The sequence below is a fragment of the Apus apus genome, chromosome 1, assembly GCF_020740795.1.
Source record: "Apus apus isolate bApuApu2 chromosome 1, bApuApu2.pri.cur, whole genome shotgun sequence".
NCBI lineage: Eukaryota > Metazoa > Chordata > Aves > Apodiformes > Apodidae > Apus > Apus apus.
Window position 1 is genome coordinate 136,970,902 of NC_067282.1, and position 18,749 is coordinate 136,989,650.

The 18,749-nt window shown below is 37.5% G+C and overlaps 1 protein-coding gene across 5 annotated transcripts; it reads left to right on the plus strand.

Annotated features, from left to right (window-relative positions):
• Nucleotides 1-11: 11 nt before the first annotated feature.
• Nucleotides 12-18,546, plus strand: RECQL (RecQ like helicase). 5 transcript variants are annotated; one of them, XR_007888894.1, is made up of 16 exons: nucleotides 1,293-1,374; nucleotides 2,236-2,308; nucleotides 3,483-3,680; nucleotides 5,542-5,721; nucleotides 6,611-6,717; nucleotides 7,674-7,872; nucleotides 8,994-9,160; nucleotides 9,441-9,522; nucleotides 10,587-10,735; nucleotides 10,823-10,940; nucleotides 12,547-12,685; nucleotides 13,492-13,583; nucleotides 15,682-15,901; nucleotides 16,714-16,843; nucleotides 17,043-17,287; nucleotides 17,669-18,546. XR_007888894.1 is itself a non-coding variant. In XM_051613374.1 (15 exons), exons 2-15 carry the CDS (start codon nucleotides 2,293-2,295, stop codon nucleotides 17,226-17,228), a joined length of 1,983 nt encoding a protein of 660 aa, XP_051469334.1. In that variant the 5' UTR covers nucleotides 12-60; nucleotides 2,236-2,292; the 3' UTR covers nucleotides 17,229-17,629. The 5 variants fall into 5 exon arrangements, 4 of the variants coding, with proteins under 4 accessions (XP_051469334.1, XP_051469324.1, XP_051469343.1 ...); XM_051613374.1 differs by lacking the exons at nucleotides 1,293-1,374; nucleotides 17,669-18,546 and adding an exon at nucleotides 12-60 and having other exon boundaries at nucleotides 17,043-17,629; XM_051613364.1 differs by lacking the exons at nucleotides 1,293-1,374; nucleotides 17,669-18,546 and adding an exon at nucleotides 247-405 and having other exon boundaries at nucleotides 17,043-17,629.
• The last annotated feature ends 203 nt before the right edge of the window (nucleotides 18,547-18,749 follow it).

The window sequence follows — 18,749 nt, forward strand, 5'->3', positions numbered from 1 at the left end:
GGCCTGGGAGTCGGCGGGGCAGGTGGGCGCGAGGGCGGCGGCGGCGGCGCGCGCGCCCCGGTACGCACCGTTGGGGCGGGGAGAGGGGGGGGCGGCGGCGCGCGCCAGGGCTGGCGGCGGGCGGGGCCGATGAGGCGGGTCGGGGCCCGGGCCGTTGGCGGCTGCCCCCCAGGTCACCTGCCTCCCGGTCTCCTGCCCCCGCCCGGTCCCCTGCGTGGTCCCGGCAGCCGCCGACCCGCCCTTTCTCCGCGGCCCTTCCCGCCCCGGCCCGCCGCGGGGGAGGCTTCCCTGCCCGGCCGTGGCCGCTTCGCCCCGGGCCGCGGGAGGGTGAGGCCGGCGCTCCCCGTTCGGCCCGCGGGTGGCGGAGAGGAGAACAGCCGCTGTCAGTGCGTCTCCCTGCTGCCGGTTTGGCCTTTTCTCTCCTTCCTTAACGGTTTCTTTTAATTTTATTTTTTTTTATAAGGTGGCTTCTCTGGGCTTTATGGCTGGGGGTGTGATTTTTTTATCCCTGCTAAGGTGATACGCGACGTTTGTTCAGTAACTGTTGGTTTTGCTCCCTAATTTCGAGGGTTCTTAATTTGCCAGTGCTCAATTAGCATCACCCGCGGCTTTGAGCTGGGCCTGAGGAGCTTTAGCGCGGGGGCTGGATAGAAGGTGGCGCGAGGAGCCTTCCTGTGCTGGGACAGTGGTTTAAATCTGTACAGAGTTGGAAGCGAGGCTGGTTACTAACCTGTTACAAAGCGTGGCCTGTGTGTGCTTGGAGGCCTCTTTCCCCCCTCCCCGCCCCCCCCCGGGGTATTTAGAAAAGGCTGCAGTGTGGTGAATTCACGGGAATTCAGCTGCTTTTACAGTGGGGTAAAACTGCCCTGATCTACAAGATGCTTCCACTTGCCTTTTGTCCACTGGGTTCATCATAATTCAGATCCTTAGGAGATGTATTTTTGAGGAACCAAGTGGTAACTGGGGGTCCTTGTTGGCAGTGGTGATAAAGAATCAGTTACAAGATGTGCTCAGCTACTTTGAGAGACAGGAGCTAAATTAAATACTTAAGGAGCTTTAGCAGCAGATAGGGAAACTTTCATGGGTACTTTTTGTTCTCTTCCCGCTCCTTGGATAAGAAAATGGCTTGTTTCCTGGGCGGTCAGCTTAGTGATATGTGTGAGGATTGTGTTTACAGGGGAAGCAGGAGTAGCATATTGCATTTACACTGTCTCTGTCACAGCTACTGATTTTTCTGGGTCTCCCTAGTTGCTCTGTATTTTGGGGAGACTAATAGTTCCAAATACTTTTTGTGCAAGTGGCAGGTGGCATAAAGACAGAGCTCTGCAACGTGATCAAGTGGGTGACCCAGACACTGCTAAATTATTTTATACGGTAACCAACTTATTTCAGAAATGTGAGCCTTTAGCTTACTTTTAGTTATAACCTCTTCTGGCAAAAGTCAGTGGTTTATTCACACGTTCTTTTATATATATTCTGTGTATATTCTATTTTTATATATATATATATGTATTATTTTATATACACTTATATACATTTATATATATTTATATACATCCCCATTTACAGGAACACAGTAATGTATTTGTTATGTTAGGATTGACATATAGTGAGGGTCTGCTGAATTTGTTCCCTTTCACCTTCCCTCGGATTTGGCTCCCATGTGTGTATTAAATAGTTCAGAATTCAACAAGGGTGAGAGAATATCAGGTTTCTTGAGTTTTGTATTATTAGCATATAATACAACAAATAATGTTGTTAAAAAAATATGTACTGATAAATAGAATTCGAAGTTCATCTCACTGCTGAGCTAGCCAAATCAATCCCCCTTCTTTGAACCAAACTACCTTTCTGCTTCCTCCTAGAAGATCCTCTGGATGTTATGGTGGCTACTTTTCTGAGGGGCATGGTAGAATTTGTTCAGACTTTTCAGTAAAATAGTCCTTGAAGAGATAAAAAAAAGAAATAGGCTGAAGGTAGATTAATGTCTTGTGTATATTAGACCATACCTCTCCTAGAAAATTTATAACTTCATCAGAATTAACTTGGTGTCATTTTGGAGGATGACAAGTCATAGCCTTAAGAATTGCTTGTGAGCTGGTTCTGCCCCTTTTGCAGACAGGAAAAAGTGTTAAAATAACACCTCCTGTATTAACGAGGAACCTGTTACAGTAAATTTGTTTTGAATTTAGAAGGACTACTCATTAAATACTTTGTCTTTTTAATTTATTCTAGTGACAGTTGCTTGGCTAATGAAGGTCTCCTAAGGATAATATTCTCTGATCTCTAAAGATGGCAGCTGTTGAAGGTAATCCAAAATTAGTATTCAGTATGTTAATTTTCCTATCTCTTAGCTCACATACACAATCATCTGGTGTTATTGTTATTTATATGAATTCAATGTGCACAGTGGAGTTTTTGTGGGGTCTATGTTATTATACTTCAGGTTAGAAGAGAAAGTTATTTTATTGGATAACTTTTTCTTTCCTAGATAAAAATCTAAAGCAGAAGCAGGTTTGTCAAGGAAATTGCTTGGCTTTCTAAATTTTGAAAAGATAATTAATCTTTTAAGATATTTTCAGCTCTTTCCTCCAGAGTAATAGTAGGCATTTAGGAAGACACATCTGCATTTTGTGCCATTTTTAATGAGGATATTATTTTCCATATCATACATTCTTGCTTCCATAAGCACATTATAATATCTGCTATGCTTAGACTATAATCTCTTATTTTGCAGGGTGTAGGGGAGGAGGAAGACATTTTTTCTTGTGCTTTTCTGACCTGGCCGTGAAATACTGATGCACACTTGGCACGCTGTGTTATGTGTTAATCTTTTAAACCCTGGGGACTAGATTCTAGAACACAATCTGTAATTCACACGGATCATATAAGGATGTAAAGAGGCAAATTCTTGCCAAAGATTCGCTTAAGTAACCCAAGCTTTTGGGGATTATTTGCTTCAGTTTTTTGAGATCTGAAGAATGGCTGGAGCTCCCAAAAGCTTTTGTCCTCCGTGTTCAAACCTTGAAGTTCAAACAGATCCTCTGGTTCTGCATAGAAGGGAGATCTGGGTGCATGCAATATACTTTTCACTTCTTAATGTGTATCAAGTGTTTCTCTGGAGAGACACCACTTACGAGAAACTGGATTGTGATGATATTTTTCTCTACTAATTAATGCAGATAATGATAGTGTTGCATATATCTCATACACTGCATCAGAGGTGACAACTTAGAGTAAACAAGTGTATAGGTGACTTACTAATATAATAAATATGTTGTTAAGCCTTGCTAAGTATTTTTATATGGCATTTAGAATATTAGATGCTATAGCCTTATCAGTGGACTGTCTGTTTCTCAAGATGCTTTTAGTTTGTGTTTAATTTTGTTTGTTCTCATCAACAAATGAAGTACAGTATCCTTTAAAACTGGGATTAGGATGTGACTGTAGTCTGTATTCTGCCTTCACCTTTTTTCTTTCAGTGCTAGAGGACGTACTGGTTTCCATTGAAAATGAACTTCAGGCAGTGGAGATGCAGATTCAGGAGCTTATGGACAGACAACAGGAACTCATTCAAAAGAAGAAGAGGATAAAGAATCTGATAAAGCAGTCCTCAGAAGACTTGGAGGCAGGTGGAAGTAAAGACAGTGAAACCTCAGCTGAGGCATGGAACAAAAAAGGTTTGCAGAGTCAAATTCAAATAATCTAATGTAGAAGTAAACAAATTCAGTAGGGAGAAAATGTGTTTCTACAGAGTTTTGTTTGGATAATGATATTGTCCTACTTAATTGTGTTCAGCTGGCTGACCTTCCATCTTAATTACACAGGGTAATGTTTGCACTTAACTCCCTGGACCTTCCTGAATACTAATCTGAGTTGTTCTGGGCAGAATGATCACAAGGATGGCTTTTTATAACTACTTTTGTTCTTGTTGCAAAGTCATAACTTGATTTGATTTGTTATAAGAATCCCAGAGTAAGTCTGGGTATATTGCAATTCCTATATTCCCTGTTTATTTATGTTCTAAAAATAATAACTCCAGGTAGTTTCAGGATTTTATAACCATCTTGCACTCTAAGAGTACCTTCTTTCTTGAATGGGTAGCACTTTGGTTGTCTGCCATGGGTTATGAGGCCTCTTACCAAATAATACAAATTAAATGAGTTCCCAAGGGAACGTGGAATACATTATTATGGTAGTTAGTCTAAGTGGCAAGTGCCCCATGGTGATGTGAAGTCTGCTGTTCTTTTGGAAGTGCTGTCTTTCAAAGTAAACATTAACTGAAGTCCTGGATAGCTGGTGAGTGTTGACCTTGTAATGCCTAGCCAGATTAAATTCAGATCTTTTTATTGTGGGTTTTTTTCCCTCCTCTTTTACTTCACTTGCAATTTGGAAATGCATTGTTATTTTCTGTCTGTATCTGTTGTATGTATTGTCTTTTCTGGGCATTTTTAAAAATGAAATTCACTTTTTTAGTCTAATCCATACTTGTCTGCGTTTGAGAAACATGCATATGTAAGAATCCTGATACTTTTAATTGCAAATTAATTATTCAGCAGATCAATTTGTTTGGGGTGGCTTTGTGCTTTATTCTTTCCTTTCTTTCCTCCTATGCTCTGAAAACTAACATCTTTGCAATCGGATACTGTGTATATGTTGAATAAGGGCAGTAGCTAAATTTGGTCATGTTACAAAGCTTATTGAAGAAGGTGGGTGGCATTTCTTGGTTTCAGAGAGCCTTGTGACCTCTGTGAATTAGGAAACAATGCCACCTCAGGTATCAAAGTTGAATTTTGCATTCCATGCAGTGTAGCCTGCAGTTCACATAGCTTTTCTGCATTTAAATTTTAATTATGTGAAAATTATTAATATGCTTTTTGATGCATTAAGTTTTTAAAGTATTACGTCTTTAAATTATGCAGTCTACAGCTCTTTATTGAAGAAAAGAAGCAGATCATAAGCATGTTTGGTTGATTATTTTGGGGAAATTAATCTTCCCTTCCCCTTGTTTTTTAATAAATGTTCATTATCTCCAGAAGATACAGGAAAAAATTGTAGCCCTGCCTTCATTATACTATTTGTAATCACTGCATTTGGGCAGTTTAGTAGTAGTGAGACTGCTGTAGGCCTCAGTGTCTGATTTTTATTTATTTTCAGGGAAGGCTTCTCATTTCTGTTTAATTTTGGACTAATCACTTAACTTGATCATTATCACTTTGAAGCTCTTAATCTGCCTGTGAATTTTTAGCATTAGTTCACATTTACTTGCCATGGGAGCCTTTAGTCTGCAGGTGGATAGTGTGTACATTTCATAGGGTTTTCAAAAGTTCACCTTAGAAATTAGTTTGTACAGACTCAGTTGTAGTTTTTTGTGTGCCATTATTGAGTCTTTGAACACTTGCCCAGATCCATAATTGTACTGCTTCTAGATCTAGTTATTGTTTGTGTAAATTACCCTTCCCCCTTACATTCTTACAAACTTGGTTATGAAATATGAAATGTGTTTTATTTTTTTTATATTTTTTTTTTCCCCCATTATAGATTTTCCATGGTATGAGAAGATAAAAACTGCACTGCAGAGCAAGTTTAAACTCCAGAAGTTTAGGTCCTTGCAGCTTGAAACAGTAAATGCTGCAATGTCAGGAAAGGATATATTTCTTGTCATGCCTACAGGGGGTGGAAAGAGCCTTTGCTACCAGTTACCAGCTGTCTGTTCTGATGGTATGTAGGGGAACAAAAGGTCATATACAAACAATTGGATATGTTTTTCTCCCATTTATAGTTATTTGGAAAATGAGCGTTATATTGGTATCTAAAATCACAGTATTAGGGAAAAAGAGCAAATATATGAGATAAATATTTACCGAAGGTATTTCCTTTGCTCTCTTATTTTCTCTGAAGATGCAATAGCAGCTTTAAAATGGATGTGCCTCTTTGATGTGATTTTGATATAAATAATTTATCTAGGCTCCTTTCAAAATGTTATGTTATTAAACACTGAAATAACTTTTTAAAAGTTTGTCACTAATATCTTTATTTCTTTCTCTTTTAATTCAATGCACAGACTGTAAATTATTAAACTTGGGATATCTATTATTTTTCTCTTCCACTCTAAAGTTTTAGCTTAAGATGATTTGGGAGATAATTTGTGTATGAATATATATATATTTTTTTTTAGGTATCTTATTTTAGTTTTAAGCTTTTTTTGAAAAATAACCCATCCTATTGCATGGAATTTTTCTTGTTAACAAAGAGCAAACTTGCCAATACCTAACATTGCTTAGTTGTGTGGTAAATTAGCACCTCAGGACACAGATTTGAATCCCACTTTCTTTGGTTTGTTTATTAGTTCTTACACTCAGTTGTAGCTCAGTTTTTTGTGGTCTGGATTCTAAGAGAAGGTTTATGTCATAGGCAGTTGATAAGAGGTATTCTTTTGTGACTGAGCACTCACCAGCTACCTAGGAGGGGAATCTGCTACTGTGTATGAAGCTTAAGCTCCTGTTTGGCAGTTCCTTTGGAACAGGGCTGATGGATCAGTAAAAAGTTACTAGAAGAGTTATTTGTAACATCTGAATTGTTCAGTTTGCACAATGATTGATTGTTACAGGTTTCACGCTGGTGATATGTCCTTTGATATCGCTTATGGAAGATCAGCTCATGGTTTTGGAACAGCTTGGTATTTCTGCAACTTTATTAAATGCCTCAAGCAGCAAGGTATGTTTAACTGCCAAATGCTCATGCTTTTTGTTGTGTATGTGCTGGTGTCTTACCTCTTATTTATGAATACTGAATGTGTGGCAGTTTTATCAGCTGGTGCCATTCTATCAACAATATCTTGCCAGCTATGTGCTGCAATACAAATAATGGGATTAAGTATCTTGTGTTCTTGTTTTAATGACAAAAACTCATGTAAGCCAATACCTTTCATGGAATAAATAGATTTCATGGAACTATTTAGAGGATGTGAAGTACCTTTGGCTAATGTGTCTTGTAGATTTTTACTCAGTTGCTAAACTTAAAAGAAGATTGGAGTAGGTGATTTCTATCCACTAGTAACATGTTGAGCAGTGCAGGCTTTTACATAGGATCATTTATCTCACTTTTGGATAATAAGCTGTTTGATCCAGAGGCCAAGAAGCAACTTATTTCCCAGTCTGTTACTAGTCAGTAGCTTTTTACAGTGAAATACACTTTCCTGTCTACCAGGAGGCCATGGTCATAAACTTGCACATGACACTGGATTTGATACGTTAGTTGCTTGATGCATTGTGCAAAACTTGAAACCTGCTTTGAAGTAGAGCATTTTGAAAATTAAACAAGATTACTGTTGTATGTGAGAAATTATTATACCATTGTAGTACTATAGGCATGTTTGGTACACATAGTTTATGGGGACAGTAATGATACCACATGATGAAGCTAAGACAAATATTCAACAGTTTTCTTTTTCAAAATTCCAAGACAGATTTTCCAAGTATTAACATTAATATTTTGTGTATAATGATCTTCTGGGAAGACTTGAAGTAGTGATAAATACTATGTAGCAGTTTGAGTCTCTCTTAATTACCCCTTATGAATTGTTAATACCCTCTGAAGAACCTTAGTACTAAGCAACTTCAGTGACTTGTCCTAGTCTGTTAACCCCTGATTTCTCCTTTTGTTTTGAACAGGAACATGTGAAGTGGGTCCATACCGAGATGATAAAAAGAAATTCGCAGCTGAAGCTCATTTATGTGACCCCAGAGAAGATTGCAAAAAGCAAAATGTTCATGTCAAAGCTAGAGAAAGCTTATCAAGCAGGGTGTCTTGCTCGCATTGCTGTAGATGAAGTCCATTGCTGTAGTCAGTGGGGCCATGACTTCAGGCCTGGTATGCTCATTAGAAATCCAGTTTACAGTGTTATTCAGGCATCAATAACAATTAGTTAGCCCTGAAATAAAGCCAAGTGCTTTCTTTGAGTGTTAAGTAAATATTTTCTGCAGGGTAAATACCTATGTTAGCTCAAGGACTTTAAATTTAATTCAGAATTGCTGTATCTTTATCCAGGAGCTAAGCTCATGCAAATAGGGCCAAGTGCTGTCAGTATTCTGAGAAACTCCTACATCACTTTAACTGGAGCTTACTAAAATGAAAGTTTTTGGCTGCTGTCTTTAATATGGACAATACAGTCATCTTTAATCTACTGCTACATGAAAAAGTATAATTCTGTACACTGCTCCTTGACCCTCTGGGTGGCAGAGTAGAGCATTTTGTAAATTCATGGGATGTGTTTCAACTTGCTTTAGAAGCAGTTAAAATACGTGCCTTGATTTGCAGGGAAAGTGTGCTTAGGTTTGTTTCTTGTCTCATTTGTTGTAGAAAACTGTTACTTACTGGTTACTGTTTCTTTGCCTTCGAAAGAAAATTTTAAAGAATATAAAGACTTAAAGCAACAGTAACTGTAAAGTCAGCCTTTGCAGTTTTGTTGAAAAGTGGTGTCTGAGCAAGATGCCATGCCAGTTGAACAAGCAGTGTAGAATTTGAATATATACCCCTGTCTGAATATCTGTTCTAAGGCAGCAAATGATTGTCAGCACTGAGCCTTCAAAATCTTTCTTTAGTATAGTCTGGTGTATGTGTATCCGAATTCCACTTTGCTTGTTTATGAAAATCTGTTTGTAAAAGCGACCTGCAAAATAACTTGAATGTTTGAATGTTGGTATGATACCACTTTTATTTTTCTAACTTTTGAAAAACTTCTATTTCAATATGTTTTGCCTTCTGCATTGTGGCTGCTTCTATGAAATTCAGTTGGAAGAGAAAACATCTTTTTTGACAAGTACAGGAAATTTATTACTTCGTTTGGATGTATAAATTAGTTCTGTAGTCAGTTGATCAGTAATAACATTTGTTGCAGTATTTACCCCATTGAATGCTGTCTACATTAGTATCTTCATAAGCTTTGGATCCATGGTATGACAAATCTTTTTCTTTTCCCTTTTGTTGCTTAGATTACAAGTCTCTTGGTATCCTGAAAAGACAGTTTCCCAATACTCCCTTGATTGGATTGACAGCAACAGCTACAAATCATGTTTTAAAGGATGCTCAGAAAATTTTGCATGTTCAGAAGTGCATTACCTTTACTGCATCTTTCAACAGACCCAATCTTTACTATGAGGTATGTCTTATTACCTGTTCGAATGATTGCATTGCAGTTATATTGTCTTCTGTTTTCATTTTGACCACAGCTTCTTTTATTGCTCTTCATGGAAAAACTTGTACACTTTTTTTCTATGGACTTTTGAGATATAATCTAACCACACAAAGAAAATCTAGTCATTTTGGGTAAATGGCAGAATAGTTGTTTATTGTAGTGGAAGAAGTAGAATAATAGGATTGTTTGTTAGACTGTGTGCCCACTTAAAAACTCTCTGGCATGTGTTTATTATATTTTTAAGGTTCGACATAAGCCTTCAAATAATGAAGATTTCATTGAGGATATAGTTAAGATCATTAATGGAAGATACAAAGGACTTTCAGGTAAAAAGTATATCTAAAGAAGTTTTTATAATCTTCAGCATTATAGGCATGTTTTCAAGTGCTCCTGAAACGTGTAGAGAAATTCTACTTTCACCATACATTAAGTATCCAGCATAAAAATAACTGAAATTTGTTCACATTCATACCTCAAATAATTACTCTGTTCAGTCATTAGTGTTTAAATGTCTTTATAAGCTACTTAGATCTTCTGAAGTATTGAAATACAATGTTGATGTGTATAGAACAATTCTTACATAAATAAGAATAATAGCAATTTTTAAGACTGTAAAAAAAAAGGCTCAAAAAAGGTTTTCTTTATGTTATTATATGATTCATATCCCATTTATTATCTTGGTGTCAGGATACTTACTGTCTCTAAAACTACATTTTCATATTTGATCACAAGATTCATGTTTTTATTTCGTGCCCAGCATGGGTGTGTCCTGGGGTGAATTGTGCTTCTGTAATGAATGCAGAACTCTAAAAGTTTGACTTTGTGTAATCAGTAAATGATGTACTGCAAATAGAGGAGAGCCATGTTACCAAAGGCAACAGAACTCAGTTTTCCAGAGCAGCAGTCTGTCCTTGTCTCTGCTGTGGAGCTCCATGGCTGTGCTGAGCAGCTCCCTGAGTACAAACTGTGCTAAGATGATCGCAAATTGTGTGGGTTTGTGTGTAATCCTTGACTTACCCTGACTGACTAATGACAAAAAGCAGATGTATCTGAAACCTCAGGTGAGGTGTTGTATGTGTCATAGGTAACAGCACCCCTATACATAAGCACTAGTAACCGTTGTCCTTCTTGGACATTAACAGAATACTTCTGTGATTATGTGGATTGGCAGCCATATTTTCTCTTTAGCCTTCAAGTCAAAGCTGATAAATGAAGTTCCATTCCTGGCTACAAATACTGCAGACTGAATAGGCACAAGGATATTTTTTTTAAGTGGTTTTTATCTATTTATTTTCAAGTTAATAAAACTTGCAGAGTTTTTTTTTTAAATATTGGAGATTATTTGTTTTTTTTAAGACTATACAATAAGGCATATTTCACTTTTGTGCAGGAATAGTTTACTGTTTTTCTCAGAAAGATTCTGAGCAAGTTACTGTGAGTTTGCAGAAACTGGGAATCAAAGCAGGCACTTACCATGCAAACATGGATGCTAAATATAAGACCAAAGTTCATAAAGGATGGGCAGCAAATCAAATCCAGGTAAAGCAGATACTTATTTTTCTTAGATGTATCTCATTTAAACAAGTTGCGTTTTCATACCTTGATGGTTTCTTAATCTTATTTCAGGTTGTAGTGGCAACTGTTGCTTTTGGCATGGGAATTGATAAACCTGATGTGAGGTTTGTAATTCATCATTCTATGAGTAAATCCATGGAGAACTACTACCAAGAGAGTGGACGTGCAGGTATTGTAGGAAATGGCTTTTGCAAAGTAGCTAGCTTCATCTGCTAAAGCAGTACAATTCTACTGTGATTTCAGCCATTTGTGCAGTGTCACGTCTTTGGGACGGGTTCTAAATTGTATAATGCCACTCAGTCTCTATAATGATGCTTTAAAGCAAACCTGAGTTAATGATCTCAGGCTTCTGTCCTGCAGTGTAGCAAAGAATAACTGAGCACCTAGCCCTTCACTTTGCCTTTTTTTTTTTTCTATTTCTTATTACTTCATATCAGTGACATCTGTGGCTTACTAGAATAATTTCATAACATGACATTGACTGATGGGATACATGTTACAAAAAGGATTTTCTTTTTTTCTTTGCATAACAGCTGGGACGCATGATTTGCATGAGTTGTCTCTAGATGGTGACTAAGTGCTGTATGAATTTTAGTGGCCGCAGAAATACAAGTAGAATGGGGAGTCTGGAGCTGGCAAATTTAAGGATTGGCTAATGTATAGCAACACTAAATATCTGTTACTATAAAAAAATGTTTTGTGATGTTTTGCTTTGCTTATGTTTTTTTGACCTTTTGCATTATACTTTTTTGAAGACAGATTTGAATTTATGCAGGGGAAAGCTTTTTAAGGACCCTGAGAGGCAATTAGTTGGGATTTTAACTATGGCTGTATGATAGAAATTGGCCTTAAAGCTGGCCTAAGAAAAACGGAAGTTGTCAAATTTTGTGGGAGTTTACATCTGCTTATGCTAGAGACATAGGTGCTGAAACAGTTGTTTCACAGTGTTTATGGACTCGTGATTAGAGCAAGCTTTTGACTGTTTCTTTTTCATAACTCAATTTAAATGAAATTCTTCTGGGCAGGCGATTAATTAAGCACTGCTACTCCTTTGCCTGAACATACTACTTAGATTATGAAACCTTCTTTTTGCCCCTTGACTGCCCATCCAAGTGAAGTAGTTCCTTTCTGTTACATGTTAAACTTTTAAGTTTAGGTTGTTTAGACCTTTTCTGCTCTCTGGATCTTGTAAACAGCAGGAGTGCACCCATCAACACATTGGAAAGGGTGGGGAATGGGAAGGAAGAGATGATCTAAGTTCCACAGTAGAAGACAGCTGGTTTTAAATGGAATAATTTGTTAAGTCATATATAATTACCTCCTTATTACCATTAATACCTATAAGGTATTTGAGGCTCTATTTGAGGCTCGCAGTGTCCTTTATTCAAATAGGGATTAGGCTTCAAGTAGTTGGCTAGGATTTTCCAAAAGATGTTAGGATGAGTAAGTGGTGATTTCTCTGACTTTCTGTATGACATGAATGTTTTATTTTAGTTGTTAAAAAGTGTCAAAATCTTTGTTATGTAGTATTTTCAGTTTGCTTGATTCTATAGTTGTAGAAGACTGTTCTTAATCTATTTTATTTCTGATTTGTATTGTGCTACGTACTGGCTAATATGTTATGCTTCATGTTTTATTACAGTCATGCACTCTCCATATAGGGGCTGCAGAAGCCCATGCAGATGAGTGGAATTTTTACCAGAAAATGGTATGCTTAAAGTAAATTTTTCTGAAGTTTAAAGCCTAATTTTTTTGTTTATTTTAATGCATTGCAGGCAGAGATGACCAAAAAGCTGACTGTATTTTGTATTATGGTTTTGGAGATATATTCAGAATCAGCTCAATGGTAGTGATGGAAAATGTAGGGCAAGAGAAGCTGTATGATATGGTGTCTTACTGCCAGGATATGAACAAGTAAGTTGTTGCTTGATTTTTAAATAGGCTAATTTTGTTGGGTTTTGTAGAGTCTATTTAAAAGAAAAAAAAAAAGTACCTAAGGAAAAAAAAAAAAAAAAAAAAAGAATCCCCAACACACTATAGAAACACTAGTGTTGTAAGAGTCTTGAGTCTAGATTTTTGTGGTGTGACTGCTCAGTATGTGTGTTCTTGCACATAACTCAGTGTTAGTCTGTTGCTTGCCAGCTTCAGAATAACATTCTGGAAGCACTTGTGTTGAGGTGAAATATCTGTCAACAAACAAGGTTTGGATTTCAAATCCCATTCAGAATAAATGCTGCAATGCTTTGTTTTTCACTCTAAGATACTGAAGTTTGCTGGCCAACCAGGAATCCGTGTGTGTTTAGATCTTCATCTGCTGCATTGAGTTGTATTGAATACTTCATGGAAAACACTTCCATCTATGTTGTGGACAGCTTGTGCATTCATTGTAGCTTTTTTTTGGCCTTAGTCTAAGAATTAGTTCATATTCTTCAGATTTTTCATTCTATTGGGATTGCACATTATACTTTTCTGCTTTAACCAAACTGTTCCCACAGCAGTGTTTACTACTGCTGAAAGCTACTAGTTACTCCTATTACCATAATTGGCAGGGAATGCTGTGTTGCAGTGCCTGCTTTCTGATTTTTACCTGAGATTATTCTTTGTGCTTGTTTTGTGATATGATCTGACCCATGTGATGACCTTTTTGTCACTTTCATGATTTATGACACAGGTGTATACATTTATGTTCTACAATCCATCTTTGCTGTCTGTTCTTTCAGGTGTCGCCGGGTCCTCATAGCCCATCATTTTGATGAAGTATGGGATTCTGCAAACTGCAACAGAATGTGTGATAACTGCTGTAGAGAGAACTGTAAGTAAATTGTTTTTATAACCAAGGACAGAAAACACTGAGAAGGTTGGCTTAAAGAAATACTTTTTTCCAAGGTTCAGCTTTTGTTACGAGCATCAATATTCAGTGGCTTAGTGTTGCCCAATTTAGGGTGTTGAGCAGGTGCTTCCTGGTTTTGCTTTTTGCCTGAGGCCAGACACTTGTATCTTCAAGGCTCAGCTGTTCTTCTGTTCCCAAAAGTCAAACTGGGGCAAGGTGGAGATTGGCTTACCTGTTTTAAAAAGTTTCTGGTACGTGTTGTGTTTTGTTTCAGGATTGTTTTGGGGTGTAAAAGCTTTATTTTTGAGAAGAAGCCTCTTGCTCTCTACATGCCAAACTGTTCACACTTAGGCTCTGAGAAGGTACAGTTGGCACCACATCCTTTTACAACTTGCCTGGTAAAATCTCTGAGGATTTCAGTGCTGAGTGCTCATTAGACTTACCTGTGTCAGGACTGTGCGTGACAGTTACGCAGAACAACTGAGCACGGTAATTCAGGATTTTGCTGTGTTGATCCCAACAGCACAGTGTCTGTCTAGTGTGTGCTCTTCCTTCAGAAGAAATTTGGGATCATAAGAGGGAAGGCATATAGGCCAGATGTAGAGGGAACTTGGGAGATGAACTGAGAAAGGATCTGCTGCATGGTGAAGGAGGATGTTTTCAGTAGAACACAGTTCTGGGAAAGAAGTTCTTTTGCCTACAAACATCTTGGGCAGTGTTGCATAGCTAGCTTAAACTACACATTGCATGGGTGATTGATGACTGCTTTAATTGCCATTTTTGGTACCCATCCAGAAGGTGGGAGGTCTCTGAAGATGCATAAACATATCTGTTGCTGTACTCACTGAGTGAGAGCTCCATTTTAGATAAAGGAAATCCCATACAAAGATAGAAAGCTCTGAAAAGAGTGCTGAGAAAATATTGGTCTGAGTCATCTCTAACTGAACACACAAAATCACCTTGCATTTCTTTGAGGACCAAGGGAATTTTTGTAATATGTAGTAAATACCATCTCCTCATACCACAAATATGTTGCAAAGTATTTGGATAATGTAGTGATCAGCACTTGAGAAACTTAGGAACAACTCTGTCTTCAAAAGTGTTTACGTAACTAGATTTTATTTCCCTGTATGTTTTTTGGGGGGATAAAGTAGACAAATATATTTAACTGTTTTTTTTCCTTTAAACAGGTAGTTATATCTATATAATAAAACTGTTGTGCAAAAATCACACAAGTAGAAATGCCTTATTGTTTTCTAGTTGGATGAAATTTATACTGGAATGAGAGGTACCTAAGACTTACAGGAGCCATATGATGAAGTATAGTTAAAATGTATCGTGTTTACTCCTGTTGTACCCCCGGGGCAATATATAAGCAAGGTCTGAGGAAACCTGGCAGTAGTACTAGTTTTTTAATGTTTAATTCTCAGTATTGCAGGATGCAGAGGGGGTAATACTATGCCATGATCTGATCATGCAGTAGAATCATGGTCACTACGCACTACATGGATTTGTTAGCACTCAGAATAATTAATCATGTTGAAGCTAATTTGTATAATTAATTTAATACTTTTTTTCTGTCTCATTTTTTCTGTAAGTCTCTTGCGAGAAGAAATGTCTCACGCTCTTCAATTTCTTTTTGCTCTCTAATATTTCCATAATAAATACTATGGGTGAGGAACACTAACCCAGCTGTAGAGTAACAGAGTAGCTACTTTACAAATTTTATGCTTCTTAAATGCTTATTTGAAATAATTTGCATGGTTTGTAATGTTAAATACATAGAAAATACATGTTTGTAGGATTGGAGTTTTAGTAATGAAATGGAGATAAATGTAAATTTGAGTACAAATATATCCTAATTTGACAGGGTGGAAGTTACAGCTTTATTTATTAAGTTATAGTTTAAAACCAAAGCTTTGCTATTATACAGCACATAGATACGTATTTAAAGATATACATATGTACCTATAAATATATAAAAGTGGATATATAGGTATATACCTAATATATATATGGATACTATCTAAATAACTAGAAATAACTTGCTATTTAAATATTACTTCCATTTTATTTGTAGCATCTGAGAAAACGGATATAACAGGATACTGCAGAGATCTAATCAAGATACTTGAGAAAGCTGAAAACATGAGTGAGAAACTCACCCCACTGAAATTAATCGATGCATGGTCTGGGAAAGGTGTATCAAAACTCAGGGTGGCTGAAGTTACTCCACCAAAGCACCCTCGACAGGAACTGGAGAGAATTATTGCCCATTTACTGCTCCAGCAGTATCTGAAGTATGTACAGTGATGACTACTTTTTTTTAACCTGCAGTAGTAATTTTTTTTATTCTCACGTTACTTCAAAATAGCATTAATGGATAGATTCTGTAGTCTCATTTTTAGTCTTTATTTCAGATATATTTTAAAAACCTGCAAAAGATTACTATATTTCTACTTGTAAATGTTAAAACAGGACTTGGAGGAACATTTTAACTGCTGCATCTCTTGTGATTTGAAAAAGCTGGGGTCTTCTGTATTCAGATTGCAGCAGGCTTCATCTTAGAGAAATCTGCATTTCATGCAAATGGGATTGCCCAGATGAAGTGTAAGTCAGCTAATGTGGAAGGTGATATAAAAAGCATAGTGAAAATAACAGCAGTGCTTTGCTTCTCTTGTAACTTGGCTGGCTGGCTGTGTGGGATGTGTTTTGTCTTTTCACGTAGTTTTAGGAGTTCCAAGAGTACGTACAGATGAAACAGTCCCTTTATTTTTGTCTTATTTTTTTTGCATCAGTTTGTACAGCTGACTTCTTACACTCTTAACAGGGTGAGCAGATGACTTACTGTATTTTTTTCCCCTCATTTTTCTCCATGCATTCCAACAGATTGACGTGTGGGTGTGTAAAGTTCCACAAAGAGAACTATGTTAAGTGTTGGCCAGACTTGCTTGAAATTAAGTGACTAACCACTTGAGTAGATAAAGCAGAATCAAGCTACTACTTGGAACATCCATGAGAAGTGCTGACGTATCCCATTTTTTCCCCCTGCATGATACAGCCTGTCTTTGTCTCCAACCTGCTTCTTTTAACACCGATTTAATTTATGCAGGGAAGACTTCAGCTTCACGGCATTTGCTACGATATCCTACCTGAAGATAGGACCAAAAGCAGGTCTGCTGACTAATGAGGCTCACGTCATCACTATAGAAGGGATAACAAACAAGAAAAATGTTTACAAGGTATTTATTTCTGTACTGACTTCCTCTACAACTATATTTTTCATTTTAGTTTGTTTATTTGATACCTACTCAATATATTTTTCAAAGTAATGCAATCAGCAGGATGTAAAATGAACTTCATTATATTATCTCTTCTGTGGAAATACTGAAAAAGAAGAAAAAGTGTTAGAATTTTAATGGAATTGTTTATAACTTACAGGACAAACCATCTCAGTCTTCAAATTCAAAAGGAAGGAGAGAAAATGCACAGACTATTTCAAAGACTGCTCAAGATTCAGTGGTGAAGAAGTCACAGGACCGTAAACGGCCTAACTGTGGCTCTAACTTAAAAGCAAAGAAGCTTAAGCTACAGGCAGATGATGACCAAACGGTAGTTCTTGACTGAGTTTCACAGACTACATTTAGGATCTGATCATGTTTGCTTCTCCATGGATGATCCAGTGCGTAAGTTCGGTTTGGTTTTTTAGTAATGGTATTTTTTGGCATTTCTAAAATAAAAAATGAATGGGGAAACAAGTATCTTTAAGACCCTCATATCTAGAAGAAGTCTAGTGTTTGAGGGAAAAATGCTTCTGTCAAAGGTGTAGTCCTGGGCTGGCTATTAAACAGCAACAGGTGTTTTCTAACAACCCTTTTCCCTTCGGAGAAGGGGAAAGGCAAGATAACAATGGAGAGAGACTTATTGGTTGAAAAAAAAAATGAAACAGCTTTAAGGAAACGGTAACAATGGAGAAAAGGTATAATAATATTAATGGGAAAAGAATGAAATAAAGATATACAAAACAAGTATTGAGCTCCACTGATGACACATCACTGCTGCTGTAGGACAGGCACTGGGAAAGTCTCAGACTGGACTTAGCAGAAGATGGGAACTGGATTCAAGAATGCATGGGTTGAAATTGAAGGCAGAAGAATGGACAGATGCTGGCCGTGGAAGAGAAAAGGTTGACTCTCAGGACCTGTTGTCTTTAAACTGAGTGTATGTATGGGATAGAATACTTCACTGGTTAGTTTTGGGTCACCTGTCCCGTCTGCTTCTCCCTACAAGTGTGACCCTGTTATGGCCTTTTACTTAAGACACAAGAAGTTTAGCAGTGACCTTGGTTTCTATAGGATTAAGTATAAACAAGAACCTTCTGGCCTACGTTTATACCTGAGTAGGAACTATAAACATCAAGCTTTATCAATTCTAGAAGCTGTCTGAAAGATATGTCATTAACTTCAGAAAGTGCAGTCACTTAGAAGAGACCTAACTGCAGGGTAACGTTACTAAAAGGAGACCTGAAAAGATCATCTGGTCCAGCCTTTTGTGGGAAAGGAAGCGTGTCCAGCTGTGTCTTGAAAATATCCAGTGCTGAGGACTGTACCACTGTGCTTTGGAGGTTGTACCAGTGATTGATTGTTCTCACTGGAAAAACTTCATTTCTTACGTTGAAATAACACTGAAGGAGCCCTTGAAGCATTCAGAACAGCTGATGTTTTTCAAAAGTATAGGCAAGTCTCAGGGTACATTAAAAAGTTAACTTCTGCAATAGGTGGCTTTAGCATAAGCTTGCTCTCCATTCCTGCTTTTCCCAGTAAAGAACCACCTCTAGTTATATAATCAATATCCTCTTAAATTAGCTATTTAAAGTGTATCAGTGTTTTATTTGCTCAGTCCTACCTTCTACACTGTGTAATTTAGTAAACACCATGTAAGTCTTTTTCTTTCTATGCCTAACCCAACCTGTAATGTTGGAAACCATATCCTGCTAAGCTGAACTAGAGCCATTCTGCACTAAGGGCCACAATCTTATGTGATTGCCTGGAGAAGGTGTGAAAGGCCCTTCCCTGGAAGTGCTTGGATGGTTTGATGTGGCTTGGAGCAACCTGGGCTAGTGGGAGGAGTCCCTGCCCAAGCAAGAGA

What these genes read in the sequence shown, in the direction of transcription:
- RECQL (XM_051613374.1), top strand. An exon ending in GGGCCATGACTTCAGGCCTG is followed by an intron (nt 7,873 to 8,993) that starts GTATGCTCATTA and finishes TTTGTTGCTTAG; the next exon opens with ATTACAAGTCTCTTGGTATC. An exon ending in CTGCTCCAGCAGTATCTGAA is followed by an intron (nt 15,902 to 16,713) that starts GTATGTACAGTG and finishes TAATTTATGCAG; the next exon opens with GGAAGACTTCAGCTTCACGG.